This window comes from Artemia sp. Qi Xiang Cuo, chromosome 3 (assembly GCF_049724085.1).
Source record: "Artemia sp. Qi Xiang Cuo chromosome 3, ASM4972408v1, whole genome shotgun sequence".
Lineage (NCBI taxonomy): Eukaryota > Metazoa > Arthropoda > Branchiopoda > Anostraca > Artemiidae > Artemia > Artemia sp. Qi Xiang Cuo.
Genome location: NC_142796.1, coordinates 93,909,924 through 93,934,016, shown reverse-complemented (window position 1 = coordinate 93,934,016; position 24,093 = coordinate 93,909,924). Strand labels below are relative to the sequence as shown.

Sequence of the window (24,093 nt, the reverse complement as noted above, 5' to 3'; positions counted from 1 at the left end):
AAAAACGTGTTAAAAATGAAAATGAAGAGCAAAGACACATGCAGCTAGAAGACTTACGACACCAAACAAGTGAGGGAGTCAAAAATTAAAATAAAGAGCAGCGAGCCAATGAAAATCAACTTGGACAGCGAAAATCAAAATGTGTGAAAATTAAAAATGATAGCGATGATGATTGGGTTTGGGATTTTGACATGGATAATTTCATCAATGCCTACCATAGCTTTGTCAAAAAAAAAAGTTCGGCGATATTTATTTCATAATGACGAAAGATAAGCCGAGGTGTAACAAAGCAAACAAATTCAAAATGAAAGCGGTGATGATTGGGTTTTAGATTTTGACATGGACAAGGTCATCAATACCTACCATACCTTTGAAAATCAAAAATACGAACTGGATAAATCGTTGGAAGAAAAAGAAGTTTTTGTTCCACCTCCTCAACAATTAAAAAAAACAAAGGCTCGGCAATATGTCTTTCATAATGACAAAAGACAACCCAAGACAAAAGAATAAATTTTTTTCCCACCACCTGAACAATTAAAAGAAACAAAGGTGATCGTCAATGCCTTCCATACCTTGTAGGATCAAAAACTTGTACCAGATAAATCATTGGAAGAAAAAGAAGTTTTTGTCCTAGCATTGGAACAATTAAAAGAAACAAAGGTTCGGTGAAATGTCTTTCATAGTGAAAAAAGACAAGCCGAGGCAAAAGTTAAAGGTCCAATAAAAAAAATGTAATTTTACAAAGGCACCACTCCTAATTTAAGGTCCATTTGAACGTAATGACATCACGAAAAGACTCAAATTGTCTGCGTTTATAAGACAAGCGACAGTAAGAATCTATATATAGCGTAGAAGCCTGCCGCGTTCACCATACCTTTGTTACAAAAAAAATAAAGGGTCAGTGATACGTATTTCATACTCACGGAATATAGGCGGAGGTTTAACGAAGCGAATAAATTGAAAATAATAGCGTTGATAATTGGGTTTTGTATTTTGACATGGACAAGGTCATCAGTACCTACCATAATTTTGAAAATAAAAAAAATGGACTGGATAAATCGTTGGAAGAAAAAGAAGTTTTGGTCCCACCACTTGAACGATTAACAGAAACAAAGATTCGGCAATACATATGTCTGTCATAATGACAAGAGAAAAGCCAAGGCAAACGAAGAAGTTTGGTAGATATTGGACAAGGCTCAATGTTGGAAGCGTATTTTGGACACAACAAGGCGTTAAAACAAAATGGAAAAGAAGGTATTTCTCTATTATTGGGAAATGCCTGAACACTATAGATGGAATGGCAATACCAGTACATGGGAACAAAGAATCCGTCGATTACGTGTCTATTGGACGAATTCACAACGTAAATTTTGCGGCTTTTCCCGAGTGCTTCTATTTACGAGTACTTTTGTATCATGTGAAGAACGCAACAAGCTTTGAAGATCTTAAAACAGTTGATAACGTTGAATACTCCAGAATATAAAAAAGCATGCCTGGCTTTGAATGACATGGCCTTGAACTCCACGATAAACAGTGGTTCGACGCCCTAGAAGAATCGGCACTGTCCAAAATACCTTCTGTAATGCGAATACTCTTCACATAGATTCTTTTTTTTGGTAATCCTGCAGATCCAAAAGCTCTTTGGGAAAGTTTCAAAAATCAGTTGGCAGAGGATTCCACTTTGCATGCAAGACGAAATAATCAGAGGTATAGCGTTGCCAATAGTAGAGGCCATACGGCTCCAACGTTTTATTATGATTATTTTTACCCCAGAGGCAAATCATATGGAAGGGGTCGTCGTAAAAACTTTAAAGGGGGCTCATTCGATTGGAAATCGAGAGTTCTAGTGCATTTTTTAAGGGTCAAAAATGATTGGAAGGCAACGAACACCCATTCCACTCCCACCATTTCCGCAAACACATCCAATCACTCCCCCCAGAGCCCTCAGTGCAAGGGTTGTAGGTTATACCCTGGGGGCATATAAGGTTTTCATAGAAAGCTTTGTCGTAGAAACTTCAAAAAGGGCTCAATCGATTGGAAATTCAATGGTCTGCTGCCCTTTTTAATAGTTAAAAGTGATTGGAGGGCAACTAACCCCCTCTCACGCCCACCTTTTCCCCAAACACATCCAATCAAAATTTTCAGATACCCATGTTCTTCAGCGTAGTTGAAACTTCAGGAAATTAGGTCTTTGAGGATGACCACCCCCCCCCCAACAGCCCTCAGGGCAAGGGTTGTAAGTTATGCCCTGGGGGCACATAAGGTTTTTATAGAAAGCGTTGTCGTAGAAACTTCAAAAAAGGCTCAATCGATATGGAAATTCAAAGGGCTAGTGCCCTTTATAATATTCGAAAGGGATGGGAAGGCAGCTAACACCCCTTCCACGTCCACCTTTTCCCCAACCACATCCAATCAACAATTTGAGATAGTCCTTTTGTTAAAGGTAGTTGAAAGTTCTGGAAATCATATCTTTAAGCATGAAACTCCCCTCCCCCATGGTCTTCAGGGCAAGGGTTATAAGTTTTGCCCTGGGGGCAGAATATATGGTTCTTATGGAAAGAATGCTCGTATAAATTTCAGAGAGGGCTCATTTGATAGAAAATTGAAAGTTCTAGTTCACTTCTTAAGAGTCAAAAGATATCGGAGGGCAACTAGCCCCCCCCCCCACGCCCATTTTTTTCCCAAATGCATCCGATAAAATTTTGAGGTAGCTATTTTGCTAAAAATAGCTCAAAGATCATATAACCAAAACCCCCGGTGTCGACACAACCCCCCCCCCCCCCACCCACACATATATATATATATATATATATATATATATATATATATATATATATATATATATATATATATATATATATATATATATATATATATATATATATATATATATATATATATATATACATCTGTGTTTTTCCAGTGCCGATCAAACTGAGGAGAAAAAGATGGAAAAAAAACATACCGTCGATAAAGAGTGTTGTAGTTCAAACCACTTTTCTTGTTTTTCAAGCCAGCATGTTTTCTTTGTTGTTCAAGCCAAGAGGCTGTAAGTTTCGTATATAGGAGTATCAGACAAGGCGGTTCTAATCGTGGACTTTGTGTTTCGATCTGACCCCATTTTCAGGAGATATGGGTTATTGTATTTTTTAGTATGGGACGTGATCGTCTCTTACTAGGTTGCTAGCTACCACCGCAACCCAGATTTACTTTCACGCCATACATGGTTACAACCTAAGATTATGACGTCATTCATCAATCTTGTACATGAAAATAGTTTTTCGTAAAAAATTGATTCTATTTCAAAAATTATTTCTGTAAATTAGAAAAGGTTTTTAAATCATTCAAATTTCTTTAAAATGATCAGAATTAAAGGCAACAATTTTGATCAGAGTGGAAAGCCCCTTAGCCGCCGTAACCTACCCAAGCCGGCTGACCCAGTTGCACCCCCTCCCTTCGAACACCTCTGCATTTAGATGATTCAAGGATGGTAATTATTATATTCATTACACTAAATATAAAAATATTAATATGGAAACAAATTTGAAGTTTTTAAAAAGAGCCAGAAGCCCCTCAAAATGGCGTCAGTTTTTTCGATTTTTTTCAATGAAAAAAACCGAAAATGCGACCATTTTTTGGAAGATATAAAGTACTTTTTGAAAATTTCGGAAAGAAGTATTTATTTTTTTTTTTTTCTCAAAGGAAACTTTAATACACAGGTATTTTCTAAGGTTTTCTAGGGGAAACGATTGTTCACTGGTATCAATCCCAGTTGTTTGAGTAAAATTCTGCTTCTTAAGTTGATTGTATTGAGTATGTTCGCATTTCTCTGATCAAAGACATGATTAGTAATTTTGCTTCAGAGTTCCAGGCCTTTCATGTTTAAAAATATTGGCTGATGAAATCTTGAAAATCTCATCCAATTAACATCAAAGGAAACTCCATCTTTCAAACACCAAATTCAAATGAATGAGGATGAAAGCTTTCAGAATGTGACCGCGGATTTCCTGACCACAAAATATGGATCTCCATAGGGACGGACATCCAAGGCCCAGGAATCGACGCCATTTTTCTAAGGAGGGTCAATACAAGCCAAGTTCTTCCACCGAAACAAAATGAAATTTATACAGGTTGTATTTTTGCCCATCGGCAATTTTAGAAAACCAAAGGACAGATGGAGATTAACGCCTGAAGTGCAGAAAGAATCAGTAGAATTAGAAACGCAGAAACATGCCATGAATTTTATGGAGCGTTATGGCTCCCACTTTTCTGCATTAAATAGCACTTATACTTAAAGATCCCTGCGACACGTCGAATCGAACCGGTCAACCTCTTCGGGTTGACCGGTTATTCACTTACTTATTGACATTATTCACTTACTTTTGACAATAATTAATGGCTGACTTACAGCTGATTTTTAGCACAGGCTACAGCACATGTGAAGGCTTATTTAGGTAGGATTGTAGCTGACAACAAAATGAATACATCACCTGATGTCTTTACTATGTCCTTCCATAATTTAATAATAACTTCTGGAGTAAACTGAATGCTGATCCCTTATTGGGGCTCCATAGTAACCAAAAACTTAAGAACGAAATTCCAAAAAAACGGTTTAGCGAGAAGAAATTGCCATTTATAGCGAGAATCATACCTAGGCTTGGTGGCACGTATCACAGTGCCATCTCCCGACTAAAACATAAGTAAGTAAATCTGAATCAAAGGCAACAATTTTGATCAAAGTGGAAAGCCCCTTAGCCGCCGTAACCTACCCAAGCCGCTTCGCCCAAGCAAGCTGACACAGCTGCCCCCTCCCCCTTCGAACGGCTCTGTATTTAGATGATTCAAGGATGGTAATTATTACCTTCATTAAACTAAATATAAAAACATTATTACGGAAAGAACTTTGAAGTTTTTAAAGAGAGCCAGAAGCCCCTCAAAATGACATCAGTTTTTTTTCAATTTTGTTCAATGAGAAAAATGAAAATGCGACCATTTTTTTTGGAAGATATAAAATACTTTTTGAAATTCTGGGAAAAGGTTATTTTTTTGTATTTTTTTTTTTAGAGGAAACTTTAATAAATAGGTATTTTCTAAGCTTTTCTAGGGGTAACGATTGTTCACTGGCATCAATGCCAGTTGTTTGAGTAAAATATTGTCTTCTTAAGTTGATTGTGTTCAATCTGTTCGCATTTCTCTGATCAAAGACATGACTAATAATTACAATTTCGCTATACAATAGAGAAATGTTTCTCCAAACATGGCACACATTTCAAAGCGCGTAATTAGGCAATTTGAAGGACCGTCAGAGCAATACATCAGCAGAAGCATATACGTCAGAGCCATAGTTTCAGTTGATACTTGGTTTTTCATCAGAAATATTTGTCATTGCGCGTGCGCAAAGACGGAGTTATGAAGGTTGTGTGATTTTAGATTCGTGTCAAAAATTTTTAATGGAATGCATAGGACTTTTCGCCACTGTATGTTACCTTTACTGTGGTTTCCCTAACAATTGAAAATAGATTATAGGTTTCAATTGTTTTAATTTAGCCTCTCGTTAGCTTTTCGAACTGTTGACATATCTAACATCCTTTATCAATTTATACGAAAATTGCTTCGGAAGCTCCCTGTGGCGCTGATAATTTTTTTCTAATGAGCCCTTTGTCTTTGAGACTGACAGCCGACGCTGAGACGCGTAAAATAGCATTTTTGGAATCAAACGTCCTTAATTCGAAACTTTTACGATGACACCAACACACGAGTATGATGGATCTCACTCATAAGTTTATAAGTTACAAGACATAGTTTTAAAACAGGGAAAAACTGAAAATTAATTTATATTTTTCAAAAGATCCCAGGTATTTGAACAAGAAGTTTAAAGGCCTTTAGTGCATAAATAATGTTATAGAAAATTTTACTATTAAAATTCTGATTTCCCGACCTTTTCTCCAGGCAAAAAAGAAACAACAAAAACAAAAACAATCAAACAAACCCAAAAACACACACACACAAAAAAAAAAAACTTAAAATTAGGTTCAATAAATCGATCCAGTATTATCAGCTCTACGAGAGTACAATATACGTTTTAGCATGATAAAATATGCCACATAGAGCCTTTCAGTTACCACAAAAGGGGTTCTCCCTTATGCAAGTCCATATTAAAAGGCATAAACATATTTTGTGATTTACTCGAAACTTGGGACTAATTTAGCGTTGGTAAAAGCCCAAATGTCTTGTCTTTACTTCTTTTTCACATACCTTAATTTCATATACCTTAATTCTCGGGCATTAATAAGAGAAAAAATGTAAATGGTCTGGCCAGCAATCAACCATTATCTTACGCTTTTACCCAAATTCCTTGCAAAATCAACTATGTCAGTCCATACATGTACCCCAAAATTCAATGTATATGAGAGGGAGAGAGGGGGCATTTTATTTAATTTTGTCTAGTTTCCACTTTATGTTACCACGTAATGTCTGCATTTGTAAAAATAATGACAACAATGTATTATAAACTGATTATGAATCTTTATATATAGGATACATATCTTTAACAAAGATACTTTCAAAGAAGTAAATTTGCAATTTCTTAGCACTTCTTTCCTCAAAAATAAAAACAGACTTTTACTGTAAGGAAAATACTAGGTTTTTCTGTAGTATTTATTATACTTGTCAGCAAAAAAAAGCTTCAAATCATTTCACTAAAAAAAACATCCATACGCACTATCAAATTACAGTTTGAGTCATGAATACAAATATTAACTCAATATAAAATATAGGCAATGTTTCAAAGATGTCTACAACAAAATATCGACATCTGATTAAAAATTTATGGGAGGGAAGGCCTGCAGCACCTAGCGCTTTCTACGTCCTCGGGTATTTCCTGGGTCAGGATGTATTTCAGTCAATAGGAAAGGATTTTGGGATATTTTCACGAAATTTTTGGGTTTTAAGGCAGAGAAGAATTAGGGGTGGGGAAATCCAAAAATACTACCAGAATGATTCTCTAATGCACTAAGTTTTTTTTTCTATCTCCAGAGAATTAGGGCCCTACTAATTTGTTGACCAAAATAAGGGTTTTACATTAAAGCCTAACAGGGCCTAATATAGGTAAAAACAAATTCAAACTCACGTTTTCTCATATTCTAGTGACACATTACAGGTGAGAATATAGGCATTTTCTACACGCTTTGGCATATCTGGGTGCCTAGCTCCATGATCTAAAACCAATCCACGAACTAATTGAGTATCCAGCTCAGTTCTGTGTTGCATTTCCATTATCTCAATCATATGCAAGTCAATTGGCTTATCTGCTTCTTTGATAGCAAGAACTGCATCAACACATACCTTAAAGGAATAATTAAAGACTAGAATGAATGGTGTATATTCTGGTGAAACCAAATCCTTCCCCCCTTAGGTAAGACATGGGTAAAATAGCATGTACATAGGCTTTATAAAATTAATTGCATACAGAAACTGATATTTAATCTTTTATCCTGTCATAAACGGAGTTTGTTAAAGACTACCTCCATCCTTCTGCTGATAGAGGTAGCTATGTTAGGAATACAGGAATATCTAAAGCATTAAGGAGAATACGCAGGTGATAATTTTTTTAGTTTCGTGATTCGTTTTTTTTTTTGCTCAGATTTCTTGAGGAAATTTTTAGCCAAGAATTAAAGATGTTGCCCCTCCCCTCAAAGTTCTAATACGGGCAAAAGTAATTATTTTCAAAGGTAAATTCTAAAATAATTGGTGATTTATGGAAGCCAGGAAAAAAAACTAAGGACAAATAAAGAAAAGAAAATTCGAAGAAGGCAACAAAATGAAAACTTAGTATATCGTGATAATTACTTTGCTTTTGTTACTAACCAAAAACCAAATGTGTACAGCAGGGATAACGAGGAGTTTTCCCTGATAAATAATTCACTTAAAGGCAAGACTACAAAATTTAATTTGGGTACTTGAAATAGATGCCATATTGTCGAAAATTCATCCACGTTTTCGCTTTGTCGGTTTCTGCAAAGGGATAGTAATTTACAAGAGCCAGAAATTAAAAAAGAAATAGCATAAGAAAGAAAAGAACAAAGAGAATAAAATATCTTATTATACGACAAAAGCTGGTTATCGAAAACCAGGGCAGAGCAAGTTATCATGTTAATTATGTTAATGCGAGTTAATCATGATTAAGGGCAAGATTCGAAGTATTCCTCGAGCTAATATTAGATTGTTGGAAGCCGTGGTCATTACTGTAGTCAAGCAAGGCTCTGAAGAATGGGTGTTATAAACGTTGAATAATACTTGTTTATTATTTACCAAAGGAATTGCCTAATAATAGTTGTAGGCGCTCATTTGACTTACTGTATATCATGTTAATTATGTTAATGCAAATTAATCCTGATTAAGAGCAAGATTCGAAGTCTTCCTCGAGCTACGATTAGATTGTTGGAAGCCATGGTCATTACTATAGTCAAGCAGGGCTCTGATGAATGGGTGCTTCAAAATCTGAATAAGACTTGCTAATTATTTTCCAAAGGAATTGCCTAAGAATAGCTGTTGGCGCTCATTTGACTGACTGTATATCATGTTAAAGCAAATTAATCATGATTAAGGGTAAGACCCGAGGTCTGCCTCAAGCTAAGAGTCGATAGTTGGAAGCCACGGTCATTACTGTAGTCAAACATGGCTCTGAAGCTTGGGTGCATCAAAATCTGAATAAGACTTGCTAAGTATTTTCCAAAGGAATTGCCTAAGAATAATCGTTGGCACTCATTTGACTGACTGAATATCATGTTAATGCAAATTAATCATGATTAAGGGAAAGACCTAAGGAATGCCTCAAACTAAGAGTAGATAGTTTGATGACACTGTCATTATTGTAGTCAAACATAGCTCTGAAGCATGGGTAGAAAGGCCTCTATTGATCGTGACACTCACCCCTGCTGCCATCTACAATTTAGTTTAATGCTGACGGGGCACCATATATGGGCATAGAGTCCCTAGGGAGAACACGTGGTTAATGGGGTCAATGACCTAACACCTGTGCTGTCAGTCATTAATCAAATTGTTTCCGGACAAAGTTTAATAATATCTTACAGGTAATTAGAAACAATTCTCCAGGAATAGATCCAAGTCATTAATGTCTTTGCCTCGGAAACAATTCTACTGGTCGAATTCCAAAAGATACTAATAACCAAACGCCATGGAAACAATTCTCAAAGAAACATCTTAGTGGTGAATTGTTTTAGCGTGGGAATCAGGTTTCTTAGTAATTTGAAATGTGTCAGCGCAGAGATGCCAAAAACAAAAGGAACACGCTGAAATTACGTTTAGGGATTATTTGGGCGAAACCGTTTTAGACATTTTATGGAATTATTTCGGCGAAACAGTTAGAGACATTTTAAAAGATGATTTAAAAGATGATTTTAGAAGAGGATTTGAGGGTGAAACTCTGTGGTCGTTATAATACACAAGTTCCATTTGAACAGTGTTGTAAGGTCCCATACCACAACCCCAAAGGGTTCCGATCCCCCCACCCCAACCCCGAAGGAAGCCCCCGGTCCTCAAAGGTTCTCCGGGCTCCCAAAGGACCCTCAGAGCCCCAAAAGCTCCTGAGCCCCCATTTTAATACTTTTTTAAGGCTTTATTATATCTTTTCAGATCAAATTATTATTTTAGGGAATAATTTCGGCAAAACACTTAGAGACATTTTAAAAGATGATTTTTGAAGAGATTTTAGAGGAGGATTTGAGGGTGAAACTCTGTGGTCGTTATAATACACAAGTTCCATTTGAACAGTGTCGTGAGGTCCTCTATCCCCAACCCCAAAGGGTTCCGATCCCCCTACCCCAACCCCGAAGGAAGCCCCCGGTCCTCAAAGGTCCCCCAAGCTCCCAAAGGACCACCCGGCCCTCAAGGGCCCTCCCCAGGCCCTGTCTTTCCTTGATGTGCGTTGTCCGAAACCTATGATTTGGGGTGTATGGGTTGCTATTTTTCACTTTTCTGAGTTGGATTTCTTAGTCTTTCATAGGCATGTATTGTCTGAAACCTATGATTTGGGAAGGATGGTTTGCTATTTTTGACTTTTCCGAGCTGGTTTTCTTACCTTTTCATAGGTGTGTGTTGTCAGAAAATTATGATTTGGGATGTGTAGTTTGCAAGTTGGACTTTTCAGAGCTAGGATTCTTAGTCTCTAATAGGCGTTTGCTGTCTGAAACCTATAGTTTGGGATGAATAGTTTGATATTTCAGGCTTTTATGAGCTAGGTTTCCTAGTATTTCGTAGGTGAATGTTGTCTGAAACTTATGATTTGGGATATGTAAATTACTATTTCGGGCTTTTCTGAACTAGATTTCTTAGTCTTTCGTTGATGTGTGTTGTCTGAAACCCATGAGTTAGGAAGGGTGGATTGCTATTTTTGACCTTTCTGAGCTAAATTTCTTAGCCGTTCATAGGGATGTGTTGTCTGAAACTTATGATTTGGGATGGTTAATTTGCTATTTCCGGCTTTTCTGAGCTAGGTTTCTTAGCCTTTCATAGGTATGTGTTGTCAGAACATTATGATTTGGGATGTGTAGTTTGCTATTTTTGACTTTTCTGAGCTGGATTTCTTAGCCATTCGTAGGTGTGTGTTGACTGAAGCCTATGATTTGGGAGTGAGTGGTTTGCTATTTTTGACTTTTCTGAGCGAGATTTCTTAGCCTTTCATAGGTCTCTGCTTTCAGAAAAGTATGATTTGGGATGTGTAGTTTGCTATTTGGACTTTTCAGAGCTAGGATTCTTAGTCCCTCATAGGTGTTTGTTGTCTGAAACCTATAGTTTGGGATGAGTAGTTTGCTATTTTTGACTTTTCTGAGCTGGATTTCTTACCCTTTCATAGGTGTGTGTTGTCAGAAAATTATGATTTGGGATGTGTAGTTTGCTAGTTGGACTTTTCAGAGCTAGGATTCTTAGTCTCTCATAGGCGTTTGTTGTACGAAACCTATAGTTTGGGATGAATAGTTTGCTATTTCAGGCTTTTATGAACTAGGTTTCCTAGTATTTCGTAGGTGTGTGTTGTCTGAAACTTATGATTTGGGATATGTAAATTACTATTTCGGGCTTTCCTGAGCTAGATTGCTTAGTCTTTCGTTGGTGTGTGTTTCTGAAACCTATGGTTGGGGATGTGTGGGTTGCTATTTTTGTCTTTTCTGAGCTGGATTTCTTAGCCCTTCATAGGTGTGTGTTGTCTGAAACTTATGATTTGGGATGGTTAATTTGCTATTTCCGGCTTTTATTAGCTATGTTTCTTAGCCTTTCATAGGTGTGTGTTGTCAGAAAATTATGATTTAGGGTGTGTAGTTTGCTATTTGGACTTTTCAGAGCTAGGATTATTAGTCCCTAATAGGTGTTTGTTGTCTGAGACCTATAGTTTGGGATGAGTAGTTTGCAATTTCGGGCTTTTATGAGCTAGGTTTCTTAGCCTTTCGTAGGTGTGTGTTGACTGAAACTTATGATTTGGGATATGTAAATTACTATTTCGGGCTTTTCTAAGCTAGATGTCTTAGTCTTTCGTTGGTGTGTGTTGTCTGAAACCTATGATTTGGGATGGATGGATTGCTATTTTTGACTTTTTTGAGCTGGATTTCTTAGCCTTTCATAGGTGTGTTTTGTCTGAAACCTATGATTTGGGATGGTTAATTTGCTATTTTTGACTTTTCTGAGCTAGGTTTCTTAGCCTTTCATAGGTGTGTGCTGTCAGAAAATTATGATTTGGGATTTGTAGCTTGCTTTTTGGACTTTTCAGAGCTAGAATTCATAGTCTCTCATAAGTGCTTATTGTCGGAAACCTATGCTTTAGGATCAGTAGTTTTATATTTCAGACCCTTCAGGGCTATGATATTTTAATACTTCGAATGTATATGCTGTCAAAAGATTATGATTGGAAGTGTCTAATTTGCTATTTACAAATTTTAATAAATATATTTTTTTGTCTTTCGTATGTGAGTGATGTCTGAAACCTATGATTTTGGATGAGTGTGTTGTTATTTTTTTACTTTTCTGAGCTGGATTTCTTAGCCTTTCGCAGGTGTGTGTTGACTGAAACCTATGATTTGGGAATGAGTGGTTTGCTATTTTTGACTTTTCTGAGCGAGATTTCTTAGCCTTTCATAGGTCTGTGCTTTCAGAAAAATATGATTTGGGAGGTGTAGTCTTCTTTTTGGACTTTTCAGAGCTAGGATTCTTAGTCCCTCATAGGTGTTTGTTGTCAGAAACTTCTAGTTTAGGATGAGTGGTTGGTTATTTCAGGCTTTTCTGAGCTAAGATGTCTTAGTATTTCCTAGGTGAATGTTGTCTGAAACTTATGATTTGGGATATGTAAATTACTATTTCGGGCTTTTCTGAGTTGGATTTCTTAGTCTTTCATAGGTATGTATTGTCTGAAACCTATGATTTGGGATGGGTGGTTTGCTATTCTTGACTTTTCTGAGCTGGATTTCTTACCCTTTCATAGGTGTGTGTTGTCAGAAAATTATGATTTGGGATGTGTGGTTTGCTAGTTGGATTTTTCAGAGCTAGGATTCTTAGTCTCTCATAGACGTTTGATGTCTGAAACTTCTAGTTTGGGATGAATAGTCTACTATTTCAGGCTTTTATGAGCTAGGTTTCCTAGTATTTCGTAGGTGTGTGTTGTCTGAAACTTATGATTTGGGATATGTAAATTACTATTTCGGGCTTTACTGAGCTAGATTTCTTAGTCTTTCGTTGATGTATGTTGTCTGAAACCTATGATTTGGGATGTGTGGGTTGCTATTTTTTTGACTTTTCTGAGCTGGATTTTTTAGCCTTTCATAGGTGTGTATTGACTGAAACCTATGATTTTGAATGAGTGATTTGCTATTTTTGACTTTTCAGAGATAGATTTCTTAGCCTTTCATAGGTGTGTGTTGTCAGAAAATTATGATTTGAGATGTGTCGTTTGCTTTTTAGACTTTTCAGAGCTATGATTCTTAGTCTCTCATATGCGTTTGTTCTCTGAAACTTCTAGTTTGGGATTAATAGTTTGCTATTTCAGGCTTTTCTGAGCTAAGGTTTCATAGTATTTTGTAGGTGAATGTTGACTGAAACTGATTATTTGGGATATATTAATTACTATTTCAGGCTTTTCTCAGCTGGGTGTTTTAGTCTTTCGTTAGTTTATGTTGTTTGAAACCTATGATTTGGGATGGATGGTTTGCTATTTTGACTTTTCTGAACTGGATTTCTTAGCCTTTCATTGGTGTATGTTGTCTGAAACCTATGATTTGGGATGGTTAATCTGCTATTTTTGACTTTTCTGATCTAGGTTTCTTAGCCTTTCATAGGTGTGGGCTGTCAGAAAATTATCATTTGGGATTTGTAGTTTGCTTTTTGGACTTTTCAAAGCTAGGATTCTTAGTCCCTCATAGGTGTTTGTTATCTGAAACCTATAGTTTGGGATGAGTGTTTTGCTATTTCATGCTTTTCTGAGCTAAGGTTTATTAGTATTTCGTAGGCGTTTGCTGCCTGAAACTTATGATTTGGGGTATCTAATTTGCTATTTCCGACTTTTCATAGCCAGATTTCTTAGTCTTTCGTAGGTGTGTGTTGTCTAAAACGTATGATTTGGGTTGTGTGGGTTGCAATTTTTTGACTTTTCTGAGCTGGATTTCTTAGCCTTTGGTAGGGGTGTTTTGACTGAAACCTATGATTTAGGATGAATGATTTGCTATTTTTGACTTTTCTGAGCTTGATGTCTTAGCATTTCATAGGTGTGTTCTGTCAGAAAATTATAATTTGGGATTTGTAGTTTGCTTTTTGGACTTTCCAGAGCTAGGATTCTTAGTCACTCATAGGTGTTTGTTGTCTGAAACTTCTAGTTTTGGATGAGTAGTTGACTATTTCAGGCTTTTCTGAGCTAAGATTTCTTAGTATTTCGTAGGTGAATGTTGTCTGAAACTTATGATTTTGGATATGTAAATTACCCTGTCGAGCTTTTCTAAGCTAGATTGCTTGTCTTTTGTTAGTGTGTGTTGTCTGAAACCTCTGATTTTGGATGTGATGGTTGCTATTTTTTGACTTTTCTGAGATAGATTTCTTAGCCTTTTATAGGTGTGTGTTGACTGAAACCTATGATTTGGGATGAGTGGTTTTCTATTTTTGACTTTTCCTTGCTATATTTCATAGCTTTTCATAGATGTGTGCTGTCAGAAAATTATGAATTGGGATTTGTAGTTTGCTGTTTGGACTTTTCAGAGCTAGGATTTTTAGTCCCTCATAGGTGTTTGTTGTCTGAAACCTACAGTTTGGGATGAGTAGTTGGCTATTTCAGGCTTTTCTGAGCTAAGGTTTCTTAGTATTTCGTAGGTGTGTGTTGTCTGAAACTTATGATTTGAGGTATGTAATTTGCTATTTCCGACATGATCAATTCTATTTCCTCAAAATAATATAAAAAGTTTCCACTTCAGTTCAGATTTTTCTCAAAGAGATGAAAAAATTTAAAATACTGTTCCAAATTTTTCAAAGAAGATAGAAAAGTTCAAGTTCTCTTCTGAATTTTACCAAAGAAAACAAGTCAATTCTAATTTCTACGGAGAAAATAAAAAGCTTCCACTTCAGTTTTAAGTTCACCAAGACATAAAAAATTTAAAGTTTAGTTCAAATTTTTCCGTAGAAGATAGGAAAAGTTATACTATGATTTGTGATTATTTTCCATGAAGATAAAAAGTTTCACTTTAATTCTAAATTTTCTTAAATTCAGTTCAGACTTTTCTCAAAGAGACGAAAAAATTTAAAGTACTATTCCAAATTTTTCAAAAAAGATAGAAAAGTTAAAGTTCTCTTTTGAATTTTACCAAAGAACAAAATTCAATTCTAATTTCTCTAGAGAAAATATGAATCTTCCACTTCAGTTTCAAGTTCACCAAGACATAAAAAATATAAAGTTCACTTCTAAATTTTTCCGTAGAAGATAGGAAAAGTTATACTATGATTGTGATTATTTTCCAATGAAGATAAAAAGTTTCACTTTAATTCTAAATTTTCTTAAATTCAATTCCGACCTTTCTCAAAGAGATGAAAAAATTTAAAGTTCTGTTCCAAATATTTTCCCGGAAGAAGAAAAGTTTAACTTCGATTCTGAATTTTCTCAATGAAAATGAAACAATTTATTGATCAAATCTATTTTCCCAAAATAATATCAAAATTTCCACTTCAGTTCAGATTCTTTTCTGAAATAGATGAAGAAATTGAAAGTTCTGTTCCAAATTTTTCGTAGAACATAGGAAAAGTCATACTTTGATCGTGAATATTCAAATTCTATTCTGAATTTTACCAAAGAACACAATTCAACTCTTATTTCCCCAATAAAAAATTTTAAGTTCAGTTCTAAAGTTTTTCGTTGAAGATAGGAAAAGTTATATTATGATTGCGATTATTTTCCATGAAGATAAAAAGTTTCACTTTAATTACAAATTTTCTTAAATTCAGTTCCGACTTTTCTCAAAGAGATGAAAATATTTAAAGTTCTGTTCCAAATTTTCATAGAAGATAGGAAAAGTTATACTTTTATTGTGAATATTCATCATGAAGATATGGAACTCCACTTTAATTCTGGCTCTGTTTTAATTCTCAGTTTTCTCGAAGAACTGCAAAATGTGACAGTACTCCTCTGAATTTTTTTACAGAAGAGAAAAAAAAGTTAGCTCAATTCTGAAATTTAACATTTAAAATAAATAAGCTTTCATTTCACTTCTTAATTTTTTGAATATATAAAAAATTTAAAGTTCAATTCTAAATTTTTCCATAGAAGATAGGAATGCCTATACTATGATTTTGCCTTTCTATGTGCCTTTCTATACTATGATTGGCATCCTATGAGGATGCCACGGTCATTATTGTAGTCAAACATGGCTCTGATGAATGGGTGCTTCAAAATCTGAATAAAACTTGTTTATTACTTTCCAAAGGAATTGCCTAAGAATAGTTGTAGGCGCTCACTTGACTGACTGTATATCATGTTAAAGCAAATTAGTCAAGATTAAGAGCAAGACAAAAGGTCTGCCACAAACTAAGATTCAATAGTTTGATGACAGTGTTATTACATAGCTCTTAATATTAGGTGCATCAAATCTGAATAAGACTTGCTAATTATTGTACAGAGCAATTTCATCTGAATAATTCTTGACGATCATTTGACTGACTGTATATCATGTTAATGCAAATTAATCATGATTAAGGGTAAGACTCGAGGTATGCCTCAAACTAAGAGTCGATAGTTGGATGACAGTGTTATTACTGTAGTCAAACATGGTTCTTATGATTGGGCGCAACAAAATCTGAATAAGACTTGCTAATTATTGTCCAGAGGAATTGCATAAGAATAATTCTTGGCACTCATTTGACTGACTGTATATCATGTTAAAATCATGGTTAAGGGCAAGACACGAAGTCTTCCTCAAGCTAAGATTCGATAGTTGGAAGCCACGGTTATTACTGTAGTCAAACATAGTTCTGAAGCATGGGCGCTACAAATCTGAATAAGACTTGCTAATTATTGTCCAAAGCAATTGCCTAAGAATAATTGTTGACGCTCATTTGACTGACTGTATATCATGTTAATGCAAGCTAATCATGATTAAGAGCAAGACTCGAAGTCTTCCTCGAGCTAAGATTAGATTGTTGGAAGCTGTGGTCATTACTGTAGTCGAGCAGGGCTCTGATGTATGGGTGTTTCAAAATCTGAATAAGACTTGTTTATTATTTTCCAAAGGAATTGTCTAAGAATACTTAAAGTTAATCATACTAATTAATGTTAATCATGCTAATGCAAGTTAATCATTAATTAAGGGCAAGACTCGAAGTCTGCCTTGAGCTAAGAATAGATTGTTGGAAGCCATGGTCATTACTGTAGTCGAGCATGGTCCTGAAGCCACGGTGCTTCAAAAGTCTTAAGAAGACTTGTTTATTGTTTTCCAAAGGATTTGCTTAAGAGTAGTTGTAGGCCCTCATTTGACTGACTGTATATAAACAGTAAGATGAACGAAAAATATGGATCAGTCTTACTTTCTAGGGCTATAATGAAAAAAAGGTTAGGACAGCTCTTTGCAGATGAAGGATGACAGAGTGACATACACTGAGATCATCCACCTATTCGAGAGGAAACGAAAAGCTTATCACCCCCAAATGGCATGGAAAGAGGTAATAAAGAAGGATCTAAGTAAATTGGAAGTACACGGGAGAAGACAAAAGGTAACGCTTGGAAAAGATTGGGATGGATAAGGAGTGTCCCAGATACTACTTCTTTCGTAGTAGCAGGAGCTGCTAGAGAAAGTCTCATGAAACATTCTGTACGGATATCTCTCCATTGTTAAAAGTGACGTCGTCTCTTCAATTGTGATAACAGAATTTTAAGCTGAGTTGATTTCCAATTTTTTATTTTAAATTGGGAGGTGTCTAGACATTGTACGTGTAGTAAAAACGAAAATTTTAAGCAAAATCGAAACTATTTTTGAAATGGCGCCACATTTTTGAGCCACTTTGAATTACATATCTTACCTGTAGTGGATAAAAGTTAGGTTTCACAATCAGGAACAGACCAGGAAAATTTACTTGTTTCTCTTGAAACGATTTTTCCCCCTACCTTTTTTTTATGCAAATTCATTGTAAGGTTGACAGTCCGATTTCTCAAATTCCAATCATACTACCAAATTCTGAATAAAAAAAGTTATTACAGCTTGTTAAGACATATCCAGAGGCTATTCACGAAGACATTTTAATACATTTATAAACTGTAAATCCTTAGGGGGGAAAATATGGCGCCACATCTAAATTGATTTTTTACCATAATTAATTAATAAAAACTTTTTCCACAAAATAAGTTTTTCAAAGAAAAGTAAAGAACTCCATTAAAAAAAAATGAGCAAAACTAAAATCAAATAATCTACCAAGCGTGAAACTACCACAAATCAGCATTGATAAATAAATGAAACCCAAAACGAACAGAAATTACAATAACTAACCGAGTCAAACTCAAAACGAGCAGAAATTAACACTGGGCGCAAAAACCCTTATGCCTTCCCAAGGCCAAAACAAAACTTGCACTTTACTGAAAAAATATAGATGTTTTTACTTTTATAACTTTAATAAATCAAATAATATTAACATTTTGATTACTGAATCAGTATATGTATATTAAACTGACAATGCACATTCATTTGTATTTTTTTGGTAAAGTACAAATTTTGTTTTGGCCTTGGGAATGCATAGGGGTTTTGCGCCCAACTTATGTTAATTTCTGCTCGTTTTGAGTACTAACCCTTTGAATTTCCAATCGAATGAGCCTGTTTTGAAGCTTCTACGACAACACATTCTATAAAAACCTTATATGCCCCCAGGGCATAACTTAAAACCCTTGCCCTGAGGGTTGTGGGGGAGTGCCATCCTCAAAAACAAATTTTCTATCTGGAAATCAACTGTGCTGAAAAAAATGGCAATCTCAAAATTTTGATAGGATGTCGTTGGGGGAATAATAGGCGTGGGGAAGGGGCTAGTTGCCCTCCAATCACTTTCGACTATTAAAAGGATACTAGCGCTTTGAATTTCCAATCGAAAGAGCCTGTTTTGAAGTTTCTACGACAAAACCTTCTATAAAAACCTCATATGCCTTCAGGGCATAACTTAAAACCCTTGCTCTGAGGGTTGTGGGGGAGTGTCCTCCCCAAAAACATATTTTCTATCCAGAAATCAAGTACGATGAACAAAATGGCAATCTCAAAATTTTGATTGGATGTGTTTGGGGGAATGATGGGCGTGGGGGGGGGGGGCTAGGTGCCCTCCAATCACTTTCGACTATTAGAAAAGGGTACTAGCCCTTTGAATATCTAATCGAATGACCCTTTCTTTAAGTTTCTGCGACAACGCCTTCTGTAAAAACCTTATATACCCCTAGGGCATAACTTAAAACCCTTGGCCCAAGTGGTTTTAGGCAAGTGTCTTGCTCAAAAACACATATTCTATCAGGGAATCAAATACGCTTGACAAAATACCTATCTGAAAATTTAAATTAGAGACTTTTGGGGGAATGATGGGCGGGGGCGAGGGGGATAGTTACCCTCTAATCATTTTGGAATATTAAAACGGGCACTAGCCCTTTGAATTTCCAATCGAACGAGCCTTTCTTGAAGTTTCTACGACAACGCCTTCTATAAAAACCTTATATACCCCCAGGACATAACTTAAAACCCTTGCCCCGAGGGTTGTGGGGGAGTGTCCTCCTCAAAAAGATATTTTATACGTGGAAATTAACTACGCTGAACAAAATGGCTATATCAAAATTTTGATTGGATGTGTTTGGGGGAACGATGGACGTGGGGGCGCTAGTTGCCCTCCAAACACTTTCGACTATGAAAAAGTTCACTAACCCTTTGAATGTCCAATCGAATTAGCCTCTTTTGAAGCTTCTACGACAACGATTTCTATTAAAACCCTATCTGCCCCAAGGGCCTAACTTAAAACCCTTGTTCCGAGGGTTGTGTGGGAGAGTGTTCTCCTCAAAAAGATATTTTCTATCTGGAAATCAACTATGCTGAACAAAATGGCTATATCAACATTTTTATGGGACATGTTTGGGGGACTGATGGGCGTGGGGGGGGGGGCTAGTTGCCTTCCATTAACTTTCGACTATTAAAAAGGGTACTAGCCACTCCAATTTCCAATCGAATTAGACCTTTTCGAGGTTTCTACGACGACTCCTTCCATACGATGTACCCGGGTATGGAGAAAAAAAAACAAAAAAGCAACACATTGTGCCCACATCGTTCTTTACTTAGGCAACGCTAGCGCGCTGCCTATTATACTTCAAATACTAATTACGAGGGGTGTTTTTTCAGTAAGGTCCGTTTGAACATAAGTACACTACGAAAGATTATTTCAAAAAAGCAAATTTTTTTTCAGAAAGTACATACTTTACTCTATTTTTTGGCAATAGTTGCCGAGTTTTATCAAACACTTATTATACCTCTCAACTTAATTTAAAGTAAACTCATCATAAAAATTTGCCGCCGGCTCCAATAGCAAAGAGTTCCCTGCCGTTTTTACGTCATCATTATCATTGTAACGGTTGCCACTGAGGTGGTTACCGGTTTAACTGAAGACGAAACATGGGTTTCGTATATCACGCCCAGATCGAGGCAACAGAACATGTAATGGAAACACACACACACCCTTGTCAAATTGAAGGCCTATGGCGTATGGGTTTTGTAACAGGCATGGTGTTTTGTTGGTCGACTTCATGCAACGAGGAACCGCTATCAATGCAGAAGGATACTACCAAACCCTCAGAAAGCTCTGCAGAGCAATTAAAAAAAAACTTGGCATGCTGGCAAAGGGAATTGTCCTTCTTCATGACAATGCAAGGCCTTACACTGCAGGTCAGCCCCACAATCTGTTGGACAGTTTTGGCTGGGAAGTTTTAGACCACCCACCCTCCAGTCCTGATCTTGCGCATAATGGTTACCATCTGTTTCTCCACCTCAGCGGCAAACGTTACAATGATGATGACGACGTAAAAACAACAGTGAATTCTTGGTTATCGGAGCAGCGGCAAGTTTTTTTGATGAGGTCACTTCAAAATTAGTTGAGAGGTATGATAAGTGTTGGAAAAAACTTGGTAACTATGCCGTTAAATAGAGTAAAGTATGTACTTTCTGAAAATAAATTTACTTTTTTGAAATAATTTTTCGTTGTGTACTTATATTCAAACGGACCGTACTTAAAAAACACCCTTCGTATTATTTTTAGTACTAACTCCATTTAAAATAACACTAAAAATAAAAGGTTAACACAGAAAAACTATACTAAAGTGGTAAAGTGGGGGGAGGGGAGATTTTACTTAAGGGAGGGTTGGGGGGATTGAAAAAAATTCACAGAAAACTTAGTGAAAATGATAGGAACTTATCAGGGAAACCATAAAATATTGGATCCAGTTGGAAAGAACAGGCAGCCAACCTCCTCCTTCCTGTGTATACGCCTTATATAAAGAATGGGATAAAAGAGAAGGACTATATAACAACTTGGCAAGGATCATAAGTCACCATGAGCTATAACAAATCATTGATGGGTTAGTCTTATCGTACATTTGTTTTACTTGGCACTTACGTCAGAGGAGAGAACGAGTCCATACACAATAGGGAGGGGAAGCTATTAGCCGCCCCGAAATCAATTGTGGGACACAATTGACCGTAAATTTAATATAACTACCCTGGATTTTCCCGTTTTTACCCCCCCTCCCCTCTGAAGCAAATTCATACGTATTTCGTAAAGTATGTAAGCACAATGTTTTCATTTACTTTAAGAAATTTGTCTGACAGATTCTTTGAGTATCAGCTGAACTTTATCATCTTGGAGTCAACCAACCTTCTGAGCGTTGAGAAACTTCTTTCCGGAGTAGCAGTGATAACAGGTAACGTCGCAAGAACAGCCAGAAGAAGAAAAACATTTGGAAAAAAAGGTGGCGTCGCATGCCTGAAGCGAAAACACAGCACAAGTAGGCCTCAGTGATACCGGAACATTCTCCCACTTGATGCGCCATAGCTCAATTTCTTGCTTCAGACAGTCTGGCTCGGGAAGAATATCGCCATACAATTCAACCAATGACTCCAGGCTTAATGCCTTCAGATCGACAGAGACAATTTTGGCAGGAGAAAGGACGCTGAGATTTGACAGCAGTTTTTCTGGTGAAGCACAAATCGTTGTTTCAGCTCAGAAGTGAAGAGGTCCAGGAAAGGAATAAAGACCGAGGTTCTATAGTGGTTGAGAAGGTCTGGATCGTCTGCATGCATACTCCGGCTACCTCTCGTCCTTGGACGAGTCATCTTCAGTCTTAAGTCGCTGGCAAAACGCTGAGCTTCATCGAAAATAGACGTGAAAGCAGTAGCTTCAACGATGGCTCCAGTGCCATCCACAGTTCAGATCCACAGGTGTAGATGAATGCTCCGCAGACGTCCCGCTAACGCCACTGTCAGAAACATCCCTGGTCCGCTTGGGCGCGAAAAACGACGTAATGTCACACTTCCTCTTCATGTTGAAAATCGCTCTTCTCTTATCCAAGTCCGAAATTGAACTGACAATCTTGCACTCATACAATATTTACCTCGAGTCCTCATTGATCCTAATTTTCTATGCAGGGTCTGACATTGCATAATAAGGCGAACACGGTGCTACCTAATTGTCTAAGCTGGTCACAACCTTCTACCCAAAAAATTATAGTACGATTTTTGTATGCCACAAAATACAATAGGATAATATCGCATATTAACCCTAGTTTACTATGCAAGGTCAGGTGAACATAAGGTTACCTACGGTTACCTAATTGCGTAAGCTGATAAGCACCGTTTACCCACAAAATGCAATAGAATTTAGTATAGGAGCATATTTTTTTTTCTGGTAAGGTTTTGTCTTTACAGGTATTTTTTAGACTAATTTCCGACTCAGTCAAAAATTTCGGGAGGGGGGGGTGTCAAACCGGGTAACCCCCCCCCCCCCCCCTGGATACGGCCTTGATATATATGAATAAATGGGTATATTGTAAAGAACGAATAGGAATTAAATTTAAAAAAAAAAACAAGTTTTCTCAACTGGAAGTAAAAAGCAATGTGAAAACTTATGTTAAATTTTGATATTGCTTTAAAAAACACTTTTCATTCTAAATAATGATCCTTTGTGTTTGAGCAGTCGTTCTTAAGTAATTGGGGCTAAATACCAAAACTTCTTGAAATTCGGGTTACGGAGATCAAAATCAGGCTGGTCATCAGAGGGGCCAATTAGCAATGCTAATTGGTAGTTTCCAAATTTGTTGGCAGATTTTGTCTGAAAATGCCCTTTTTAAATATAAAAAAAAACATTTTTTGCTCAAAGAAAAGCTGTCAAAGCACTGATAGCTTTGGAACTTTTTCCATACCTGAATTCAAGTATCATGACTTCCATCGTTTCCCTCTATTGAAGAATTGGGAGAGAAAGAAGCTTTTCCAAACTGACAAAGAAACTATCACAACTTACTTCATGACAATGGTACATTTCCATGGCCTTTCAGTTCACACCTATAATTTGCCCACAAGCTTTAAATCTTGTCAATCCATCTACGTTTTGTACATTGAAATTATGGTAGGACCCAAAATAGCAACAAAAAAACTGAAAAAGAAATATCCAAATTGGGATTGGAAATCTGTTTTATATACCTACCTCGGTCAATAGATCAGCTAGTTGTGGGTGAACTTTGGTTCGAAGTGAAGTTCTGGTCACACTAATTAAGTTTTCCCTATTTGCTTCCCATTGTACTTTGATTTTTTCCAGTATCTCCAGTACCTTATCCCTGGCTAGGTCAAACCCTTCAGCTACTAAACGAGGATGAACTCCCTAGAAAAATATTGGGTTCTAGGAATAAATAACTTTTATTTATAAAGAAAAGCACTTCCGAATTTTTTATAGTTATATTAATTCTTAGAAAATAGACTGTTCATAAATTTGTAGCAGCTTAAATTGACTCCTCCTATAATTCAGTTCTTAGCAGAAAAGAACTCACAAAAATCCATCAAATGTTTTAGCATTATGCCATGTAAAAATTGTCAATAAAATCAAAATTATACACGATTACAGCACTAATTACGTATGCAGTTTGTAAAACTTAGATTTGAACTTTGTTCAACTTTCAAGAATAAAATCTGTGAATGGCCAATCAGAATCAAGATTTAAGGCATCAATAGAAAAGATGGAAGCTTGGAACATCAGTTACTTTATCTGTATAGAGTAACTATAGAAATAGAGTTATTAGCATAACATAGTATAGTAATATAGTTATTACAGTTATAGAAATATGTATAGGATAACTATGGAAATTCCGTTTTTTTGCCGATAGTGGCTTTAGGGCTCTTGTATACTTTGAATTTCATTGTACAATTTCCATCAAGATTGCAACGTGTTTTGGGGTTATTTGTCTCTTTTTTGTTTTTTATAGGTTTTTCATTAAGATTAAGGCGTGAATCAAGCAAAAGTTACAAATAATTAGCATTAGAATAATAAAATATTTGTTTCCAGCTTTTCAAACCA

General features: G+C 36.2%; 1 protein-coding gene across 1 annotated transcript in view; it reads right to left on the bottom strand.

Annotated features, from left to right (window-relative positions):
• The window catches only part of CCT6 (chaperonin containing TCP1 subunit 6), a 61,367-nt gene that overhangs the window by 21,425 nt on the left and 15,849 nt on the right, over window positions 1-24,093 (bottom strand). The window contains exons 3-5 of the mRNA XM_089086739.1: window positions 23,230-23,403; window positions 7,130-7,344; window positions 5,569-5,579 (exon numbers count right to left, since the gene is read on the bottom strand). Coding sequence (XP_088942865.1) covers window positions 5,569-5,579; window positions 7,130-7,344; window positions 23,230-23,403 — 400 coding nt within the window. The remainder of the gene's footprint in view (window positions 1-5,568; window positions 5,580-7,129; window positions 7,345-23,229; window positions 23,404-24,093) is intronic.